Below are 24,195 nucleotides of genomic sequence, written 5' to 3'. Positions count from 1 at the left end.
GGGGTCCACGTTTCGCAAGCGTAGAGAAGGGAGGGAATTACCGTGGCCGAGAAGACCTGAAGCTTAATGCGAAGCGACAGACCAGGTAGCTTCCACACAGCGTTACGCAACTGATGAAAAGATATTGCCGCTCGACTGATTCGGAGTGAGACCTCTGCTGTTAAACTGGAGCCAGTCATAAGCACACTTTCCAGGTATGGGAAACTCTCCACTCTCTCCACAACTGCCCCATCACCGATTGGGAGTTGTGGGGGTGGAGTGTCCGATGGTACAAAATACCCAGACAGGTACTCTATATAGAACAGTGAACACACACGCTCCAGAACACACGCTCAAGAACATACACTCTATATAGAGTGTATGTTCTAGAGCTCTAGAACATACACTCTAGAATACACGCTCTAGAACACACTCTCCAGAACATACACTCTATATAGAACAGTGAACACGTGCCCCATCTAGAACATACATTCTATATAGAGCAGTGAACACGTGCCCCATCTAGAACATACACTCTATATAGAGCAGTGAACACGTGCCCCATCTAGAACACATTTTCTATATAGAGCAGTGAACACGTGCCCCATCTAGAACATACATTCTATATAGAACAGTGAACACGTGTCTCATCTAGAACACACGCTCTATATAGAGCAGTCAACACGTGCCCCATCTAGAACATACACTCTATATAGAGTAGTGAACACGTGCCCCATCTAGAACACACGCTCTATATAGAACAGTGAACACGTGCCCCATCTAAAACATACACTCTATATAGAACAGTGAACACGTGCCCCATCTAGAACATACACTCTATATAGAACAGTGAACACGTGCCCCATCTAGCACATACACTCTATATAGAGCAGGCAACACGTGCCCCATCTAGAACATACACTCTATATAGAACAGTGAACACGTGCCCCATCTAGAACACACGCTGTATGTAAAACAGTGAACACGTGACCCATCTAGAACATACACCCTATATAGAACAGTGAACACGTGACTCATCTAGAACATACACTCTATGTAGAACACGTGCCCCATCTAGAACATACACTCTATATAGAGCAGGCAACACGTGCCCCATCTAGAACATACACTCTATATAAAACAGCCAACACAGTGAATATTAAAGAGAGCTGTATTGTTCTTATTATTATTCTATAGAGGTGCGTGCAAGCCCTCTGGTCAATGCACCTCTGCACGATATCCTCCCCAGACCGTGTATGACGTAAAGGGTGGCGTTTAACCATACTTCACTCCATTGGTGCCGTGTCGGGTGGTGAATTCGAGCAGTGCAAACGTGAGAACATTTAAGTGGCGTACCTCTGCTGGAATAGATTGTGTTGTCCTGCCCACCACAGCCCAATAGCCTATAACACCTTGTATGCATGGCGGTCACCAATCCCTACTCTTTCCTTGCCTCAATCCGGCTTAGCTTCTGAGATCTGACAAGATCGGACACCATCCGAGTGATTTGGTTCTTTGGAAATACCCTGGGAGTAACAAAAAACTGTGATCACATTACCAGTGATTACATTAACCTTTCCAATTAAGTGTACGTTTTGTTAATCTAAAATGTTTCCCGTGAGTGATGCCCATAACGATTGTGTCAAAATTAACGTGAAATTATCAGCCGTGCAATTAACACCGACTTAAACTAATACCTGCTGTGACCATTGTAAAACTCAGGAGCTCGCTTGTTTTTTTTAGAAAGAAGTTTAAAAAAACCCTACTTGCATTGAAGAGAAGATGAAATTTCATGCATTATAGGGATGATTTCGAAATTATTGTTAGTTTTGATAAAACATTAATGAGTTCCTGTCACCCACCCTCTTCAATTGAACATTCCAAGCCATGCGCAGCTGATAGCATTGAGAGAGAAATTAAAATAATACTGCACAGTTAACGTGCAGCTAGCCGCACAGTATTCGCTCGCTCCCAAAGAGAGAGAACGAATCGGAGGTGCACCGAGGAATCACAGACAAGCGGGAAGACGACGACGACGATGACACACAGTGTGACACGGTCACCCAAACTCTGTGGTACTACATATATATGAAGGATTTCTTTTTGCCAATGAAGGAGTCATTACATGTGGAAGGAAAGTGGAAAACCCGGAGAAAGTCCACGCGTGTGGGTGGGAGGTGTTGGGGTAGGGGGGGTGGGGGTAGGGGGGGTGGGGGTGGGGGGTTGAGGCAGCTCTCTGCCCCATACAGACTGAACACGTGCGGCCCACATTTGCGGTACTGCCTTCTTTCTGGCAGTACAGCAAATGGATATGGCACCTCGGGGGTGTCTTGACGTCTGTGTGATCCACCAACCCTAGCTGCCTCCACAGTTCTGCATGACAGGCCACGTGTGCCACCACCGCTCAGATAAGTTAAGGGAGTTTAGTTTTTGGTAGATGTCCAAATGTCAACTCGGGATCTCGGTAGCCCTGGCTTAGGATCTACTTTTCGGACACCAGCACTCGTCCCTGAAGCCACCCAGCTGCCTTGTACGCTTTAGCAGCAACAAGCCGTGTTCGATCCACTGCTGGATGAAGTCATTGCCACCACCTCCCCCCCCCCCATGGTCCCCGCAATGCAATAATCCATGATGCGCCTGCACGTGACACCGTCCCGTTGCTCCATCTCTGCAGTCGACGTACTCTCGATCACGATCCCTCTTCTGACTGCCATTCCATCACCAGTCTCTTCCATTGGCCATCATCATCATCCGTTCGTGGCGTTGCGTCCTGTCCATGCCCACCCTACTCCTGATGTTCACTAGTACTCTGCTTCACGTGTTCCTCTTTCTGTCTCTCAGACACTTGTTTTTCTCAGTCGTGGCATGTGATTCGTACTGTGTTCCCGTGTCGCCCTCAGGGTTCGGGAACATTGCTCCCAGCACCAAGGGCGGCCGCATATTCTGCGTCGTGTACGCTCTGCTCGGGATCCCCCTCTTCGGCTTCCTGCTGGCTGGTGTGGGCGACCAGCTGGGAACCATATTTGGCAAGAGTGTGGCCAACATGGAGAAGAACAACACGGTGAGTTGGCTGGCGATGGAGACGCTGAAACAAAAAGATGGAGCCTCTCTCCCAGGGGCATCCTGCGAGAGCAGCGGTGGCCACCCGGCGTCCCCCGAGCTGCCTGTGGCTCTTTAATCCACCGCGTGACGTAGAACACCGCCATCGCAGCAGTAGCAATGTGTACGTCTCCCGTGTTGGGCCGAAACTGTCAATCTGTACGCACATGCATATATATGTACACACATACATGTATATGTACACACATACATATATATGTGCATGTACACACATATATATGTCCACATACATGTATACACTTGGCTCTTTGCAGAACTCGTGGTTAGTTTTTGGCTCTTGGTCTGTTTCAGGTTGGCCACCTCTGCACTCGAGAACGGTTCTCGGTGGTTGTTGGTTGGATTACAGACGCATGAAATGTTCCTCGGTGTTTTGTCAGAAATCAGAGTGGTTCTGCTGTGCTATAGTTCATATTAAATTTTTCTCTTATATATGCGCACAACTTTATCTGTGATGAACGCTGCACTTTCCATCGTTTTCATGCAGGGGGCGCTGCAAACCCACGTGTCCCCTGCATGAACGACGGAGGCGCAGGGACAGACGCTCGATTACGTTAGAATCTATGTACAGACGGCGGTCTTCTCGCACGGCCAGCAGCTCGATGTCTCCTTATCTCGATCCCGCAATCCCAAGCGGGTGACAGTCCGCATCGAACCGAACCCCCAGCAAGGCCATCTACTTAACGACGAGAGAAAATTCACACGAAATGTCCTTTTCAATTAAGTCTTCCAGATGTAAAATGATATAAGCTTTTAATGAAGAAATACAATTATCTAATCCAAAACATAATACAATTCAAAGATGTTTCATTTTAAAACTTCACAACGGAGCATCGGGTGCTTGCGTGAATTCGTCGTTCGTGTGAAATTGTTTTGTGACTTTCCTGGCCGAAGGCCGTAAATGGTTGTGAGGGGCGCCATAGGCACGCCCAACAACCCCGAGTATATTCGAATTACTCTCTTCTATGTCACCACATACAAATTAACTTTTTTCAGTCCATCAGATTATCCAGCAGCATTGAATTCCCTTTTACCCATAATGCTGCACATTATTTATTTTATTCTCATTCTACGTGACTTTACCGAAAGAACCAAAGAAGATGAATCATTGCAGTCACGAAAGCTTTAAATCGAAATTTAACTCACAATAAGTTTGTCTAAATGTATTAAATTTAAGCAACTACTGGATACCAACAAAGGACTGATGCTGTTCTTCTTTGGTTCTTTCGGTAAAGTCACATAGAATGAGAATAAAATAATAAATTGATAAAATAAAATAACACAATAATATTCTCACGACGTTTCAGCCACAACACAAGCGGTCTTCATCAGGTGAAGGGACGAGACTGTCTGGTAGGACAGAGAATATTATTGTGTTATTTTATTTTATCAATTTATTATTTTATTCTCATTCTACGTGACTTTACCGAAAGAACCAAAGAAGATGAATCATTGCAGTCACGAAAGCTTTAAATCGAAATTTGACTGATGCTGTTGTTTGTGCACTACTATGTATGGACTTAAAGGTTCCGTCCTCAAGATAATCCACGTCACCTTGGTGGAGAAGGAGAAAATCACAGAAATGTAGTGGGTGTCTCTTAGCCGCGTCCAGCCCCCCCCGCCCCCCTCCCCCTGCCCAGCTTAATGGAGCAGTGCAACATCGACTAATTAACTTTGTCGCTGTGTATAGGACGATCAAGTCAATAATTGTCTGGTTATTTCTTCCATTAATCATGAAGATTTCGATGGCAATCAGAGACTTGTGTGCAAACCGTTGTGTCTGCGTGTGCGTGATGTGAATTTTAATAGCCAACCAATATCAGCCATGCTCAGTGCATCGTGCGACACTAAAAACAGCTACTCAAGATGTTTGTTTTATTAATATTTTTTTCTGTTACATTACTGTTTTGTTAGCAAATAAAACCCTTTTGAAGAGTATTACTCTTCATTTATGCGTAATGAATTTCCATCCAGCAATTCACTAAACAATGAATCATCCATTACCTCGCATCACACGTGGCCCCTAACCAAGTGAAACGAGGATGGAAGGACTCGCGCTAAAATAACATTGTGTATGTGAGGTGTCGGCATGACTCAGAGGTCGGAGCACTGCGTTGACGTAGCTGACATCCTGGGTTTGAATCCGGGCAGCCCTCTCTGACTAAGCCATGCTTCTCAGGTATACTCAGTTGATGGTCTCACTATTTATTTGCATGAGTGTGTGGGAAAGTGCGCTGCCTGTTGTGTGCTGATTAAAATGCACTTGAGAGGTTTTTTTTTATCTCAAAAGTTCGGTGAAATTCTCCCGTGATCGAGCACGTGGGTTAGCAGTGCTGTGTGAGATGTCCGATTGGATTCCAACTCTCACGACATGGCACCGACAATGCACCGGGAATACAAGACGAAACATCGCAATGGAAGTAAAAGTACCGATGTATTTGTTGCATGTCCAATAAGCTCGGGTATAAGCAGGGTGGCATTCTGTTAAAAGACTGCGTATTTGAACACACAAGTGCCTTTTATAATTATTGGACAAGCAATGCGGAAACAAACAATTTGTGGCATTTGCAAGGTCAGGACCCACAAGTGACCAACCGGCGGTGTAAGTACGTCTTGGCTCTAGTATTTGTGCATTTTATTTTGAAATTAAATTCCTGCAGAGAACAGGGATCCGTTTCTGCCTGATGTTAGTGTGTGCACACTTCACAAGCATATTCATTTCATAATTACAGGAAGTGGTTAAGTAGTTTGGTTTATTGAATAACAAATTGGTTAACTCAGAGAAGTGGCTCCTAATATTTACTAAATATCTGTGTGAGGAATTTCAAACACCTTTGGCGGGCAACACAATAGCACACTCTTCCATTGTCACTGCAAGAGGTTCATACAGTGGCATGAGTGACTGAGTGTACTAAAATCATAAACACATGGTCACCTGGTCAAAATATTTCCCTCTAATACCCGTTTAGTGCGACTGAGATTCTTGTAGTGACGGGATAAATAGCGTTTGTGAGCCTTTTAGAATTGGTTCACCTCATGTGACCGTAGGTCATCAGAAATTAAGTCGTGGGCCATAGGTTCCCCACGGCTGCTTTTGGGGACATGGGGTCATAATAGTAGAATTGGTCACTGGTGCTGAGCTCTCCTTCATGGTCCATAGGTAGGGTGGCTGCTACCTCTTAGGTACAAAAAAACAGGAAACATGGGAATAAGAATATCTCACAATTCCGGAAGAGGGGAGGACTACGCACGAATGCATTGTCTGGAGTGGTGTACTATTACGCAACTGACAAAAACTCTGGCTATCATTATCACTTGGAAAGTTTGCTCTCGGCAATGAGGCTCTTTGATGTGGATTGCAGTGGTAAAGAAAATAAGTGCCTTTGGTTAATAACACTCGTGAAAAGTGTGAAAATTACTTGGCATTTTCTACAACATCACATTAAACGGTCTCTCTGGAGTTGGTCCCATTTGCTATTATCTGTTGACAGACGTGTCCAGAGTCGCAAATGGCATCACATTAATAGTCTGCCCGTGACGTGGAAGCGTGATAAAGTTGTGCCTCAACATTGACTGCACGTGTGCATGTATGCCACATGATATCCTGATTAAAAAAAGTTTGTTGGAAACGCGTGCCTTCATTGGCAATGCAGCCACGATTACAGATTTCAGTAGCCTTGTATAATGACGTCTCATACAAATGTATTAGATGTGGTGTAATCGTTGGCACTGTCTTGGAATGCCAAGACATTGGCCAGGAGACATTGCAACAGCAGTGATTCTTGAAACCATTTGTGCAGAGCCTTGAGTGTTATTTCCTTGTATGCATGTGTGGGGTGTCTCCAGGTTCATGACTGGAATTGGCCAAACATCTCAATGCAGGATCCTCATGAAAAGGAGTCTTACAATTCTGTGAGGCTTTCCTGGATAGGCATTTGTCTGTAGATGTATCATTAAAATCAAGTCAATATGTCTCCTAGCTGAGACGCATGCCCATGACAGGGAGCTAGCTTATCCATAGCATTACCGCTGTTGACTTCCCACAAAATTGTAGTCATTTTAAGCAACCTAGGAGACGTGAAAAATACGTCAACTTTCGACTGTGATTTGAATTCTCCCCTTGTGTAATCGTCGGGGTCAAAGTATTATGCACTGCACTTGCAATGGAGAGACGGGGCAGGCACTGCAGTGTGAACCGATAGATTTCTCCTGCACTGACCAAACATCGTGAAGAAATGATCACGTGCAATCAATACGAAGAGCACCCTGGAGTTTTATGCTTGAGTTTGGATAATGGAATGTTTTTCATGAGTGAGCTTGATGATCACATCACAGTTGGTTGGGTATCGTGGGACATATATTGTCAATAAATACAAGTGTAGATCGAGTTGGGCAGTGGGGGTTTGTTTAACACGTAGGCTTTATATAGTCGCCAAATATCTTGCTGCGAAAGCCTCTCAACCTGAGATCCATGCTCGACGTGCGTTACCAGATTACCAAGAAAATGTGGATTTTTTACGAGTTTATTTCTAGTGTGGGTGTAACTGAAGAAGAGGCAATATGTCGGCCAAGGGCCCTGGTGAGAACAAATGTGATGGAGCCCAACATCGGTGTCAGCCGGAGCATTCATCAGGTGCTCACAGAGTCGCATCTCGCATGGCGACAAATTCCCATGATCGACCTCTTAGACAAAGCTCGCCTGGTCGGCCCCTGTGTCCATCATGCTGATTAAGTCCTGCAGGAACATTGCGAATAAGTGTCTTTGTCCTCAATGCAATGTTGCCGCTGCAATGGTTAGCACACTGGACTGGCGGTTGAGAGGTTGCCAGTTCCATTCGATCTGCTGGAACAACGGCGTGAGTTTCTTAAATCCTCCACAAGCCGCCCTCAGTCGCTGTCCACTCGGCAGTCAAAATGGGTTCGTGACAGTCGATCAGCAGATTGCGCGGGTAGTGGTGCTATTATTGGCACCCCAACGTCCTCCAAAGGTATCAGACCAACGTGGAAGGGTCGGCCATAATATCCTCGAGAAAAGCTCTCTAAAACTGCCTACAGTGTAGGGGCCTTCCGCCAGTAGTGGCGTGAACCAGCAACTGCAGGGCTCCACCTTCAGGTTCACTTCAGTGGAGACGTCAAGTTTGATGCCTTGTCCGAAAGAAAAATAAATCCCAAGACTCCTTTTGCAGAAATGAGAAATTGTATAGCAGGCCATGGTCACGTATTATTATTCTACACAGTCCAGGCTCTCTGGTAGGTTACAAAGGGTCCCCTTCTTAACAGGATTTATGGCGTTGCCCTCTGTGGAGATGCAATCACGCACATGATGATATGTGTTTATGGATATCTTCGTGTGCTTGACTGCTATTTACACTGTGCGTATGTACCTGTGTGTATGCTCACATTCCTATATGTGGGGAGTGGTTGTGTAGTGGTTAGCACATTTATTTCGATTATCTGCTCACAGCCAACATCAGTGGTGAATATCTGAATCGGTCCTGGGCCTTCCTGAGGTTGACTCAGGCTAAAAACGGTGGCAGTTTATAAATACAAGCACTGGGGGAGACTAAGTTGACCAGGCGTGGTGCTGTCCACACAACACAATCTCATCCGTGCACCGTGTTGGCCTTCATAGGTGCTCGCTAGCAGCACTCACAGGCTGTATAGCTACATGGGCGATCTCTGTCTTGTTGTATGCTAATATACACTGCTCCTGTATACTTGTTTTTGTATAAACGCAGGAATAGTCCACCATCGTCGTGACTTTGTAAAAATGTACAGTGTATGTAATCCATTCAAAAGACCATAATGGTCGTGCAATTGGTGTCTGTGTAATCAGTGTGTTCTACAAAGCTATTGGATCAAACAAAATAGCGGAGGGTAATGCATCTGTTTGTCACTCGACCAGTTGGTGTGAATTTTAGATTTTCCGTTATCTCTGGCATAAGTAAGATGCGTGTGTGTGTGTGAGTGACGTTGTTTTCCCCCCTGCTCGATCGTGGTCACTACGTGAGCGGTTTGAGATGATAAACACTTCAAGACCGGCTGAGCAGAATGTGACTCATTTCTCGTGGGTGGCTCTTCCGTCATCCCCTTCCTGCCTGCGCAGGTCGAGCGGTGCTGCGTTTATCTGTGGCCGATTTAAGCAAAGCAGTACAATCTCGGCACCAATCCGTGGTGGACCGTGTTCTATGGCATTGACATTCAACGCTTCCCTTGACTTTGAGCTGCATAAATACAATTTAAGGTCATTTATGGTCGTCTTATAAACGCAGTTTTGGAAAATTACACTTTTGTTTATAGCTATCCTTTCTTACGACATAAACTACTGGACATCTATGAAACTACTGGACATCTCTCAATAAGAGCTTCATCGGATTCCTCAAGTATAAATACATTTTATGATTCTGAGATGTTTAAAATACTGATGTAATAAAAAAATTATATCACTTTATTAATCAAAAATTTGGCTAGTTGCCCATGCAAGCCAATATCTTTATTGCATGTGTATTGATTTTGTTTATACTTAAATTGTATTCTGGATTAGAAAGACATTCAAAGTGAATTAAGTCCCATAAAATAAATATGAATATAGGTGGCTGGTTGGGATGAGTATTCCAGAGCCTCGAGCTGGTACCACTCAGATCCCGGTTTTAAATCCATTTTGTTTTAGCCGCTTGTGGTGGAACTGCGTTCTCAACTGTGCCGTTGATCATGTAAGCTTGGTCACTAATGGTGTCACGAAAAAAAACATCATGTCAAATGTGGTCCTTTATTTGGTGAAATCTCTGCTGTGAGATTTCTTAAAATAAATAAATGAAATGTTTTGACAATGGCCCATCTTTGGGGGAGAAAATTATATATTTGTTACTGTAGAAAAATACCTCAGAAGCACTTGATATTTGTTTTTATTAAATCCAATATTTTTTGTTGATCAATGTGATGGTGAAACTGACATTTGTTGTCCAGAGAATCAAGATTTTAACTTTTAATGCTCCATCACACCACCCCCGTATCAATAGGCGATTCCTATTAGAATTCATGACTTGTTCTCTAGTGCATGTCAGGATTTTATAACAAAAACTTGATTGACAGTCGAGCTTGAAATAAATAGATTGAGAATTATAGTCTGCCCTCCAAAGATAGGCAATACACACAGGCATCTTCTAAAAAAAAGCTTTTGATGGGTATTACCAGTGGCTCAAGTGAAGCATTTACATTATTTTGTGTGAGCGTGTGTGTGCACACACAAACACACACTGATACGTTTGTATATTTGTTTGTACTTGCCTGAGTGGGGGCATCCTTGTAATGGTTTTGTTGTTAGTGCACTCAGCTACAATCTCAGTGACCTAGATTTGTCTCTGTGTCAGTGTACAACAGCACATGGCAGACAGACCTCAGGTCATCTTGACCTGAAAATTAGTCGATTTCCCCATCAGCAGCTGGGAGAGGGTGGGGGGTTACCATTGAAACTTAACATATTGCCTCTCTCCACAATCTCAATGTGTGCCACACAAAAGGGTTTCCGCGAAGAGCACTTCCGTTAAGCACACTCACAGCTCTCTGATGTGTTTCGGGTTGTAACGCACCGTACTCGGCAGGATGTCTGATGTCATCCCCATGTGCTGGGAGCTTCATAAGAAGAGCAGAAAGATGCCCAGTTAAGTGGCGCTGTGGCACGAGACACTCGTCTGGACAGTCGCTGTGGTGCATATTCTAACTTGCGGTCGACTCAGTCAATCACGCATTTTGGTGCAATAACATTAGTACTACTTCGTGGGAAGTTAAACGTGGTCATTCCTCTCTATAAATTGATGCATGGGAATGTGGAATTTCCACCATAGGCTCAGGCACCTCAGCAGAGTGAGGAGCGCCAACCGTTGCACATCTGAGTACATTGGCACTTTGACGATTTAAGATAAAAAAAACTTTTTGCACCTGTGTGTTTGCACAAGCATTTCATTAGGTTGCATTAGAATGCAGAAATAGAGCTGCACATTTTAGTCCTGCCAGTGGGGAGTCCCGGGATTGTTTAGCTTTATTCAGCAGCGAGCAGTGGGGTGAAGCTTTTCCATGAGAGGTTACCACTAATGGAAACCCAAAGGCATGGAAAACACTACTAATGAGTCAAAAGGTGTCCCAATACAGCCCAGCGCATATCATGTATACGAATTGTGACCCAATTTATTTGGAAATAAAGGTTTTTTCCTGCCACAATAAACCATTTTAGATGGAAACCTAGGGTACAGTGCATGCCATCTCTTCCACATCTTTCTTTCTTTAAACGCATCACATTTTGACTTGCATACGTTTCAGAATAAACAATCTAGATTTTTCACATCAAGGTCTCAGGTGCATGATTGTCAGTGAACTGTGCACTGAATGCAGTATAGTTGTGTGCTCAAATCATGGGTTTCTGTACAAGATCAATATTGACCTATTCTCACTGTTAGCATGTTCACCAAGTTTGTGAAACATCTGCCAGGAGGCCGAATGGCGGTGTTCTTTATGTGAAGTGAAAATTAAAAAATAAATTAAAAATAAAGTCTAGCCATTCTGAGTCCAACAACGGATGAAGTCCTCCCCATAGTATATCGGTCATGGGGTTTGTTTACCATACTTCATCACATTGGTCAGTGTGGGTTGGTAAAGGGGGGTGAGGGAAGCAGTGGTGTAGTGGTTAGCGCTACGCTACACGACAAACCCGGAGTCCCCAATTCTATTCCCGCTTACGACCAACACCAGTGACGATTATCTTAACCGGTCTTGGGCCTCCTCTCGGTCCACTCAGCCTCACATGGTGCGTTGTGTAAACATCGCCACTGGGGAGACAAAGGCGGTCGGGCGTGGTGCTGACCACCGACCCCCTCGTGTGCCGTGCCGGACTCCATAGGTGCTCCCTAACAGCACTTGCTCCAACAGTCTGTTAAGGCTACACTGGGGATCTTTGTTTGGTGAGAGTGGTAGAGGAGGGGACAAAGCCAATTCTGATTTCACTTTCCACTTATGTCAGCCATGGCCAGGAATCGAACTCAGGTCGCAGCACAATAACCACTGCACCAGTAAACCGTCCCTTTTTATTTGACTCTATTAACATGAAAATAAAAGTTTAATGTAATTATAGTGCTTCTTGCAAACTGTGTGTATGGTATCTACTTATAGCTTATCTGACCTGCAAGCCATTGAAATTGTGGAAGCACCCGATTCGGAAACTTGAATTTAATAATCAAGTGAAAATGCATTTACATTTAAGTCACTAATATAAATGGTATGAGAACCGTTAATATTTCATTATTTAGAGGGTACAGTCCTCTGGTTGTAAGAAACAAATACATGGTAGCATCAGTGAGTAGTATAGCAATGTTTGTTGAAGGTCTTCATTTCAAGGTATAATTTGCATACTATAATGCCTTAGCCAATTTTACACTGACAGTGCCACACATGAATGGGCAATTTCTAAGCGTGTTAAGTGATCCTTGCTTTAGACGGAAAGGCATTTATCTTGCGAGCCACGGTGAGTGTTGTGATTAAGTGTTAGCAGCCCATCACCAAAACGTTTTAAGAGTGAGATGGCTACACAACAGCCCATCTAGTAAACTATCATATGCAAGAAAGCCAGGAGGCTGCACTTACAGTTGATTCTTTATATGTGGAGATTCTAAATGGAATTATGTCTATGGATGGTTTTACCCATTATACTCCACAGCAACACGTAATGAGTTTGTCTACAATTGTTTTTAGTTCTATTGAACATTGCCCAATCGTTTCGATGGCATGCTCTTGCTAATAATATCTGGCAACCAGCAGCATTTGTTTAACAAGCCTGACTGCTGCTGATGAGACTGATAAGGTCGAAATCGGTGAAACGTTTTCTTGCTTAAGCAAATGTTGCTGGATAATATTGGTCTTAAAAGCCAATCGGCGGATTGATTTAAAGAAATGTTTCATTTATATTTGGAGACACAGACTGCTGTTTTACTTGTATATGCATTTATCACTTCCAAGAATTACCCAGTTGCATTTGAGAAAAAAATACGAATTATACACTAAAAATAATAAAAAGCAGGTGATGAATTATATACCACGAATCAGGCAGTGGATTTTTTTTATTCAAAGGGTTTTCTTACCCAAAGAGTGAGGACAATGCTCATCCCCCATTGGTGGGTCTAGACGAGAGTTGTAAACTCTGAACAAGAGTTGTAAACTCTGAACAAGAGTTGTAAACTCTGAACAAGAGTTGTAAACTCTGAACAAGAGTTGTAAACTCTGAACAAGAGTTGTAAACTCTCAACAAGAGTTGTAAACTCTGAACAAGAGTTGTAAACTCTGAACAAGAGTTGTAAACTCTGAACAAGAGTTGTAAACTCTGAACAAGAGTTGTAAACTCTGAACAAGAGTTGTAAACTCTGAACAAGAGTTGTAAACTCTGAACAAGAGTTGTAAACTCTGAACAAGAGTTGTAAACTCTGAACAAGAGTTGTAAACTCTGAACAAGAGTTGTAAACTCTGAACAAGAGTTGTAAACTCTCAACAAGAGTTGTAAACTCTGAACAAGAGTTGTAAACTCTGAACAAGAGTTGTAAACTCTCAACAAGAGTTGTAAACTCTGAACAAGAGTTGTAAACTCTGAACAAGAGTTGTAAACTCTGAACAAGAGTTGTAAACTCTGAACAAGAGTTGTAAACTCTGAACAAGAGTTGTAAACTCTGAACAAGAGTTGTAAACTCTGAACAAGAGTTGTAAACTCTGAACAAGAGTTGTAAACTCTGAACAAGAGTTGTAAACTCTGAACAAGAGTTGTAAACTCTGAACAAGAGTTGTAAACTCTCAACAAGAGTTGTAAACTCTGAACAAGAGTTGTAAACTCTGAACAAGAGTTGTAAACTCTGAACAAGAGTTGTAAACTCTGAACAAGAGTTGTAAACTCTGAACAAGAGTTGTAAACTCTGAACAAGAGTTGTAAACTCTGAACAAGAGTTGTAAACTCTGAACAAGAGTTGTAAACTCTGAACAAGAGTTGTAAACTCTGAACAAGAGTTGTAAACTCTGAACAAGAGTTGTAAACTCTCAACAAGCTTTGTAAACTCTGAACAAGAGTTGTAAACTCTGAACAAGAGTTGTAAACTCTGAACAAGAGTTGTAAACTCTGAACAAGAGTTGTAAACTCTGAACAAGAGTTGTAAACTCTGAACAAGTGTTGTAAACTCTGAACAAGAGTTGTAAACTCTGAACAAGAGTTGTAAACTCTGAACAAGAGTTGTAAACTCTGAACAAGAGTTGTAAACTCTGAACAAGAGTTGTAAACTCTGAACAAGAGTTGTAAACTCTGAACAAGAGTTGTAAACTCTGAACAAGAGTTGTAAACTCTGAACAAGAGTTGTAAACTCTGAACAAGAGTTGTAAACTCTGAACAAGAGTTGTAAACTCTGAACAAGAGTTGTAAACTCTGAACAAGCTTTGTAAACTCTGAACAAGAGTTGTAAACTCTGAACAAGAGTTGTAAACTCTGAACAAGAGTTGTAAACTCTGAACAAGAGTTGTAAACTCTGAACAAGAGTTGTAAACTCTGAACAAGAGTTGTAAACTCTCAACAAGCTTTGTAAACTCTGAACAAGAGTTGTAAACTCTGAACAAGAGTTGTAAACTCTGAACAAGAGTTGTAAACTCTGAACAAGAGTTGTAAACTCTGAACAAGAGTTGTAAACTCTGAACAAGAGTTGTAAACTCTGAACAAGTGTTGTAAACTCTGAACAAGAGTTGTAAACTCTGAACAAGAGTTGTAAACTCTGAACAAGAGTTGTAAACTCTGAACAAGAGTTGTAAACTCTGAACAAGAGTTGTAAACTCTGAACAAGAGTTGTAAACTCTGAACAAGAGTTGTAAACTCTGAACAAGAGTTGTAAACTCTGAACAAGAGTTGTAAACTCTCAACAAGAGTTGTAAACTCTCAACAAGAGTTGTAAACTCTCAACAAGAGTTGTAAACTCTCAACAAGAGTTGTAAACTCTGAACAAGAGTTGTAAACTCTGAACAAGAGTTGTAAACTCTGAACAAGAGTTGTAAACTCTGAACAAGAGTTGTAAACTCTGAACAAGAGTTGTAAACTCTGAACAAGAGTTGTAAACTCTGAACAAGAGTTGTAAACTCTCAACAAGCTTTGTAAACTCTGAACAAGAGTTGTAAACTCTGAACAAGAGTTGTAAACTCTGAACAAGAGTTGTAAACTCTGAACAAGAGTTGTAAACTCTGAACAAGTGTTGTAAACTCTGAACAAGAGTTGTAAACTCTGAACAAGAGTTGTAAACTCTGAACAAGAGTTGTAAACTCTGAACAAGAGTTGTAAACTCTCAACAAGCTTTGTAAACTCTGAACAAGAGTTGTAAACTCTGAACAAGAGTTGTAAACTCTGAACAAGTGTTGTAAACTCTGAACAAGAGTTGTAAACTCTGAACAAGAGTTGTAAACTCTGAACAAGAGTTGTAAACTCTGAACAAGAGTTGTAAACTCTGAACAAGAGTTGTAAACTCTGAACAAGAGTTGTAAACTCTGAACAAGAGTTGTAAACTCTGAACAAGAGTTGTAAACTCTGAACAAGAGTTGTAAACTCTGAACAAGCTTTGTAAACTCTGAACAAGAGTTGTAAACTCTGAACAAGAGTTGTAAACTCTGAACAAGAGTTGTAAACTCTGAACAAGAGTTGTAAACTCTGAACAAGAGTTGTAAACTCTGAACAAGAGTTGTAAACTCTCAACAAGCTTTGTAAACTCTGAACAAGAGTTGTAAACTCTGAACAAGAGTTGTAAACTCTGAACAAGAGTTGTAAACTCTGAACAAGAGTTGTAAACTCTGAACAAGAGTTGTAAACTCTGAACAAGAGTTGTAAACTCTGAACAAGTGTTGTAAACTCTGAACAAGAGTTGTAAACTCTGAACAAGAGTTGTAAACTCTGAACAAGAGTTGTAAACTCTGAACAAGAGTTGTAAACTCTGAACAAGAGTTGTAAACTCTGAACAAGAGTTGTAAACTCTGAACAAGAGTTGTAAACTCTGAACAAGAGTTGTAAACTCTGAACAAGAGTTGTAAACTCTGAACAAGAGTTGTAAACTCTCAACAAGAGTTGTAAACTCTCAACAAGAGTTGTAAACTCTCAACAAGAGTTGTAAACTCTGAACAAGAGTTGTAAACTCTGAACAAGAGTTGTAAACTCTGAACAAGAGTTGTAAACTCTGAACAAGAGTTGTAAACTCTGAACAAGAGTTGTAAACTCTGAACAAGAGTTGTAAACTCTGAACAAGAGTTGTAAACTCTGAACAAGAGTTGTAAACTCTGAACAAGAGTTGTAAACTCTGAACAAGAGTTGTAAACTCTGAACAAGAGTTGTAAACTCTCAACAAGCTTTGTAAACTCTGAACAAGAGTTGTAAACTCTGAACAAGAGTTGTAAACTCTGAACAAGAGTTGTAAACTCTGAACAAGAGTTGTAAACTCTGAACAAGTGTTGTAAACTCTGAACAAGAGTTGTAAACTCTGAACAAGAGTTGTAAACTCTGAACAAGAGTTGTAAACTCTGAACAAGAGTTGTAAACTCTGAACAAGAGTTGTAAACTCTGAACAAGAGTTGTAAACTCTGAACAAGAGTTGTAAACTCTGAACAAGAGTTGTAAACTCTGAACAAGAGTTGTAAACTCTGAACAAGAGTTGTAAACTCTGAACAAGCTTTGTAAACTCTGAACAAGAGTTGTAAACTCTGAACAAGAGTTGTAAACTCTGAACAAGAGTTGTAAACTCTGAACAAGAGTTGTAAACTCTGAACAAGAGTTGTAAACTCTGAACAAGAGTTGTAAACTCTCAACAAGTTTTGTAAACTCTGAACAAGAGTTGTAAACTCTGAACAAGAGTTGTAAACTCTGAACAAGAGTTGTAAACTCTGAACAAGAGTTGTAAACTCTGAACAAGTGTTGTAAACTCTGAACAAGAGTTGTAAACTCTGAACAAGAGTTGTAAACTCTGAACAAGAGTTGTAAACTCTGAACAAGAGTTGTAAACTCTGAACAAGAGTTGTAAACTCTGAACAAGAGTTGTAAACTCTGAACAAGAGTTGTAAACTCTGAACAAGAGTTGTAAACTCTGAACAAGAGTTGTAAACTCTGAACAAGAGTTGTAAACTCTCAACAAGCTTTGTAAACTCTGAACAAGAGTTGTAAACTCTGAACAAGAGTTGTAAACTCTGAACAAGAGTTGTAAACTCTGAACAAGAGTTGTAAACTCTGAACAAGAGTTGTAAACTCTGAACAAGTGTTGTAAACTCTGAACAAGAGTTGTAAACTCTGAACAAGAGTTGTAAACTCTGAACAAGAGTTGTAAACTCTGAACAAGAGTTGTAAACTCTGAACAAGAGTTGTAAACTCTGAACAAGAGTTGTAAACTCTGAACAAGAGTTGTAAACTCTGAACAAGAGTTGTAAACTCTGAACAAGAGTTGTAAACTCTGAACAAGAGTTGTAAACTCTGAACAAGAGTTGTAAACTCTGAACAAGAGTTGTAAACTCTGAACAAGAGTTGTAAACTCTGAACAAGAGTTGTAAACTCTGAACAAGCTTTGTAAACTCTGAACAAGAGTTGTAAACTCTGAACAAGAGTTGTAAACTCTGAACAAGAGTTGTAAACTCTGAACAAGAGTTGTAAACTCTGAACAAGAGTTGTAAACTCTGAACAAGAGTTGTAAACTCTGAACAAGAGTTGTAAACTCTGAACAAGAGTTGTAAACTCTGAACAAGAGTTGTAAACTCTGAACAAGAGTTGTAAACTCTGAACAAGAGTTGTAAACTCTGAACAAGAGTTGTAAACTCTGAACAAGAGTTGTAAACTCTGAACAAGAGTTGTAAACTCTGAACAAGAGTTGTAAACTCTGAACAAGAGTTGTAAACTCTGAACAAGAGTTGTAAACTCTGAACAAGAGTTGTAAACTCTGAACAAGAGTTGTAAACTCTGAACAAGAGTTGTAAACTCTGAACAAGAGTTGTAAACTCTGAACAAGAGTTGTAAACTCTGAACAAGAGTTGTAAACTCTGAACAAGAGTTGTAAACTCTGAACAAGAGTTGTAAACTCTGAACAAGAGTTGTAAACTCTGAACAAGAGTTGTAAACTCTGAACAAGAGTTGTAAACTCTGAACAAGAGTTGTAAACTCTGAACAAGAGTTGTAAACTCTGAACAAGAGTTGTAAACTCTGAACAAGAGTTGTAAACTCTGAACAAGAGTTGTAAACTCTGAACAAGAGTTGTAAACTCTGAACAAGAGTTGTAAACTCTGAACAAGAGTTGTAAACTCTGAACAAGAGTTGTAAACTCTGAACAAGAGTTGTAAGCTCTGAACAAGAGTTGTAAACTCTGAACAAGAGTTGTAAACTCTGAACAAGAGTTGTAAACTCTGAACAAGAGTTGTAAACTCTCAACAAGCTTTGTAAACTCTGAACAAGAGTTGTAAACTCTGAACAAGAGTTGTAAACTCTGAACAAGAGTTGTAAACTCTGAACAAGAGTTGTAAACTCTGAACAAGAGTTGTAAACTCTGAACAAGAGTTGTAAACTCTGAACAAGAGTTGTAAACTCTGAACAAGAGTTGTAAACTCTGAACAAGAGTTGTAAACTCTGAACAAGAGTTGTAAACTCTGAACAAGAGTTGTAAACTCTGAACAAGAGTTGTAAACTCTGAACAAGCTTTGTAAACTCTGAACAAGAGTTGTAAACTCTGAACAAGAGTTGTAAACTCTGAACAAGAGTTGTAAACTCTGAACAAGAGTTGTAAACTCTGAACAAGAGTTGTAAACTCTGAACAAGAGTTGTAAACTCTGAACAAGAGTTGTAAACTCTGAACAAGAGTTGTAAACTCTGAACAAGAGTTGTAAACTCTGAACAAGAGTTGTAAACTCTGAACAAGAGTTGTAAACTCTGAACAAGAGTTGTAAACTCTGAACAAGAGTTGTAAACTCTGAACAAGAGTTGTAAACTCTGAACAAGAGTTGTAAACTCTGAACAAGAGTTGTAAACTCTGAACAAGAGTTGTAAACTCTGAACAAGAGTTGTAAACTCTGAACAAGAGTTGTAAACTCTGAACAAGAGTTGTAAACTCTGAACAAGAGTTGTAAACTCTGAACAAGAGTTGTAAACTCTGAACAAGAGTTGTAAACTCTGAACAAGAGTTGTAAACTCTGAACAAGAGTTGTAAACTCTGAACAAGAGTTGTAAACTCTGAACAAGAGTTGTAAACTCTGAACAAGAGTTGTAAACTCTGAACAAGAGTTGTAAACTCTGAACAAGAGTTGTAAACTCTGAACAAGAGTTGTAAACTCTGAACAAGAGTTGTAAACTCTGAACAAGCTTTGTAAACTCTGAACAAGAGTTGTAAACTCTGAACAAGAGTTGTAAACTCTGAACAAGAGTTGTAAACTCTGAACAAGAGTTGTAAACTCTGAACAAGAGTTGTAAACTCTGAACAAGAGTTGTAAACTCTGAACAAGAGTTGTAAACTCTGAACAAGAGTTGTAAACTCTGAACAAGAGTTGTAAACTCTGAACAAGAGTTGTAAACTCTGAACAAGAGTTGTAAACTCTGAACAAGAGTTGTAAACTCTGAACAAGAGTTGTAAACTCTGAACAAGAGTTGTAAACTCTGAACAAGAGTTGTAAACTCTGAACAAGAGTTGTAAACTCTGAACAAGAGTTGTAAACTCTGAACAAGAGTTGTAAACTCTGAACAAGAGTTGTAAACTCTGAACAAGAGTTGTAAACTCTGAACAAGAGTTGTAAACTCTGAACAAGAGTTGTAAACTCTGAACAAGAGTTGTAAACTCTGAACAAGAGTTGTAAACTCTGAACAAGAGTTGTAAACTCTGAACAAGAGTTGTAAACTCTGAACAAGAGTTGTAAACTCTGAACAAGAGTTGTAAACTCTGAACAAGAGTTGTAAACTCTGAACAAGAGTTGTAAACTCTGAACAAGAGTTGTAAACTCTGAACAAGAGTTGTAAACTCTGAACAAGAGTTGTAAACTCTGAACAAGAGTTGTAAACTCTGAACAAGAGTTGTAAACTCTGAACAAGAGTTGTAAACTCTGAACAAGAGTTGTAAACTCTGAACAAGAGTTGTAAACTCTGAACAAGAGTTGTAAACTCTGAACAAGAGTTGTAAGCTCTGAACAAGAGTTGTAAGCTCTGAACAAGAGTTGTAAACTCTGAACAAGAGTTGTAAACTCTGAACAAGAGTTGTAAACTCTGAACAAGAGTTGTAAACTCTGAACAAGAGTTGTAAACTCTGAACAAGAGTTGTAAACTCTGAACAAGAGTTGTAAACTCTGAACAAGCTTTGTAAACTCTGAACAAGAGTTGTAAACTCTCAACATGAGTTGTAAACTCTGAACAAGAGTTGTAAACTCTGAACAAGAGTTGTAAACTCTGAACAAGAGTTGTAAACTCTGAACAAGAGTTGTAAACTCTGAACAAGAGTTGTAAACTCTGAACAAGAGTTGTAAACTCTGAACAAGAGTTGTAAACTCTGAACAAGAGTTGTAAACTCTGAACAAGAGTTGTAAACTCTGAACAAGAGTTGTAAACTCTGAACAAGAGTTGTAAACTCTGAACAAGAGTTGTAAACTCTGAACAAGAGTTGTAAACTCTGAACAAGAGTTGTAAACTCTGAACAAGAGTTGTAAACTCTGAACAAGAGTTGTAAACTCTGAACAAGAGTTGTAAACTCTGAACAAGAGTTGTAAACTCTCAACAAGTGTTGTAAACTCCACATCCCCATGGTGGACACCAGTGGCTCCATAAGTCGACCACTTTCTGAAATGCCAGTAAAACATCGGTTATTTTTCTTAAAAATGGTGAAGAATTGCCAGCATAATGCGTAAATTTGATCTTTAACAAAAACGTACACTATGAGTGTCTTGTGCTCTCACCACAATACTTCCCCGACCCACGTGGATATTATAACAATTCCACTGTCCCAGAATGCAGAATACACATTTGCTTCAGAGATGCAAGGTGTCTGGCTATTGTTGTCCTTCACAAATGTTGAGGTGGTTGAAATTTGTACGTACCCACTTTACGCACGTGGGTACTGAGTCACCAGATTGAATTGGGGGATGGGCTTTGTCATCAATTCGGGAACCATCGCAACCCCCGCGCCCCTAGATGTCACTGCGGTGGCAGTGTTGTTGGATGCTGATTTCATCCCAGGTTTTCATTTCACACTCGGCGGTGTGTGCAGCATGGGGCACGCATCCAAGAGCGCCAGAAGGACAACGCAACCCCAGTTCCCGTCGTCCATCCAAAGTTATTTGTGTGCTGGCTTATTAAGGAAATAACCAAACAAACATTAGCGATCTTTGTGAAAATGCCGACGTGCATCACTTACAGCTGGGGTTTGTGCTGCAGGGCTGATTGTCGGGTGCACGGTGACTGATGAAGTGTCAATCGTGCAACACCAATGGGTATTATGACATAGGCAATAACATGGGTTAAAACTGGGGGGAAACCACAAATTATTGTGCTTTAAAAAAAGAAAAATTCATAACTTCTCTCTTATATTTGACTCACAGATATATCCATCTCAAGAATAATTCTAAGTGTTCAGACTTACTTTATGTAGGTCATGGTAATGTGCACTATATATAACAACAAACCAAAGTTGAACGCTCATAAGACTACATTGCATGTTTGCTACCGTTTGTGCATGAAAAGTGGGAATGTCGATCCGAATGAAAGTCTCATGGTAATAGTCTCCTATGAAGGAACAGCACGCCTAGTTTTTTTATTAATAATAATTATTAATGAATAATTATTATTAATAAGAAAAGATTGTAATTAAAACTGTGAGAAAAAGTCCATTTGAATTCACAGGTGGGAGCTCTCTGATATTGCACTGCTTACTTACGTGGATTTTTAATCATAGTTAACTCAAGGCATTATTTTAAATCTACAGTATATGTAAATTGGATATATATGGATAGTCTTGGTTTAAAAAAAAAACATCTCCCAGTTGGGTTTTAACAAGTGTGCCATTGTGCTGACATCAGAACTAACTACGAAGTCGAGACAGAAATGGATGGCACTGATCTCTGATTGAGAGGCCAAGGCCTATTCTGCTGAGGAGCATCCTCTGTCGCTAGACTCCATCTTCACTTGGAAAATGTCACCTCCCATCTGTCCTACTCGCACCCACTCACCTCTGGGGAATGTGCCTGGCTCTGCGTGCTTAACCGTGTTTGTGGACCAATGCATTCTCTTGGCTTTATAAACACTGCGATCGTAGTGATTATGCCATCATGCCCATATGAAAGTTGTTCATTTCATTACTAGTGAAATGACACCGACGACTGTATACTTAGAGCCTCTTTATTTCAGACACAACAACAACACTAGGCCTGGGCTTCGTTCTTCATCTTGAAGCTCCTCATCCCTTCCCTCGATCATCCCCTCTCCTCAGGCTCTCCCCTTTTACCCTTCCCTCGATCATCCCCTTTCTCGAACTTTCTCTCACTCTTTTTCCCGCAGCCCTGTCCTCCAACGGTTCCCAACCTTCGCCTCCGAGTTCTAGAATCTGTATCACGTGAGGCAGGACTCTGTCGATATCAGCATTGATTTCTGATTATCTGACGCAACTCTAAAAGACTAAGCCCAAGAGATGGAAACAAATTCTTCCTGATGCCTTTAAGGAAAACTAAACTAAACTATTTATATTTTACCTGGTAAGGCCCAATGAGCTCCATAGCTCTTTTCAGAAGCAACCTGGGTATCACAAATGATAGCTCAACAAAGTGGCTTATCATGTGGACATTTATAGCAGCCAAATACTCTAAATGCATGTTTCTAAGTGTGGAGGGAAAAACCGGAGGATCAGGAGGAAAACCCAAGCGACCATGGGGAGAACATGCAAACTTAAAATATACATACGTCAGGGTCGGGATTGAATCCGCGACCTCCAGTATACCAGGCAGGGGAGATAACATCTCACCACCGTGGCGCTCCTTATGAAGTAGTACAGTGAAATGAAGGTGAAAGCTCAATATGGAACAAAATGTAAGGATAAAATAGGTTATTATACTATGGAATTGTAAGCTTAAAAGATGGAGTATTTTGTTACCTCATATTTCAATGCCATACAATGAACATTTCTGGATCCAGATTGTATGATTATGTTTAACCAGGCTTTATTTTTCAACATCCTGATGGTGAATGGCCATCAAACATTAACCAGTCCGCTTCAGAAAAAAGTTTGACTAGTTTCCCACAATGTGACTCCAATTGTACTATCAGCATCGGGTCATGAGATTAAGACATTTTCATTTGTAACTAACAACAAGAAGCAGTGCCAGTGCCGTGTCAGGGAAGATATCCACATAACTACAACATAACTACAACAGAACTACAACATAACTACAACATAACTACAACAGAACTACAACATAACTACAACATAACTACAACAGAACTACACTGAAGGCACTTCCATAGGCCTCTAGTTTTCGGTGAAAGGAAAAAAAATAGACATCATTACGGGGTCTTTTGTGTGCATTCATTGAGCAGACCTCACTCTAAAACCCAGGTGCATATCTTGTGGCTGAATCCTGGGACAATCCCAGGATGTCATCAGTGATGGCTCAGGGCTCTGGCCTCCTGGCCGCCTGGCCACCTCGACCATTGTTCTTGACTCAAATAGTTAAAATTTCACATTTTCTCCAAAATGTTCACATAAATAAATAAGCAAAAGGACTTGCCCATCTTATCTATTATTTTTCTGTAAAGGGCATGAGTCTGAATTTGTTCCTGGATGGTAATAACATTGTAATCTCACGCTCTGATGCAATGAAGCAACCGATGGAAGAAGATGAAGCCACCGGGAGTTATTGCTTTCATCACATCAAAGCGTTTATGTATTTAAGCAGGATTGGGGTGAGCTGTGTAATAGCAGCATTCTGCTTCACTCGAACGTTGTATTTCACACTGTGGCGCCAATATAAACCTTTAATGACCTTCATGTGTGATTGGTAAATCTTGAGCGTTGGCAGGGTAATACGCAGTCCCCTTGGTTAGGTTTCAGGAAGTCT

At 40.8% G+C, this 24,195-nt stretch overlaps 1 protein-coding gene across 2 annotated transcripts in view; it reads left to right on the top strand.

The window, feature by feature from the left end:
- Window positions 1–24,195, top strand: part of LOC116947392 (potassium channel subfamily K member 2-like) — a 173,056-nt gene that overhangs the window by 57,394 nt on the left and 91,467 nt on the right. For both annotated transcript variants that reach the window (XM_032963075.2, XM_032963076.2), the window contains exon 5: window positions 2,880–3,040. In XM_032963075.2, coding sequence (XP_032818966.1) covers window positions 2,880–3,040 — 161 coding nt within the window. The remainder of the gene's footprint in view (window positions 1–2,879; window positions 3,041–24,195) is intronic.

Source organism: Petromyzon marinus, chromosome 29, assembly GCF_048934315.1.
Source record: "Petromyzon marinus isolate PM22_M1 ecotype Great Lakes invasive population chromosome 29, UKy_Petmar_22M1.pri1.0, whole genome shotgun sequence".
Classification (NCBI taxonomy): domain Eukaryota; kingdom Metazoa; phylum Chordata; class Hyperoartia; order Petromyzontiformes; family Petromyzontidae; genus Petromyzon; species Petromyzon marinus.
This window is presented reverse-complemented; position numbering and strand designations above follow the sequence as displayed.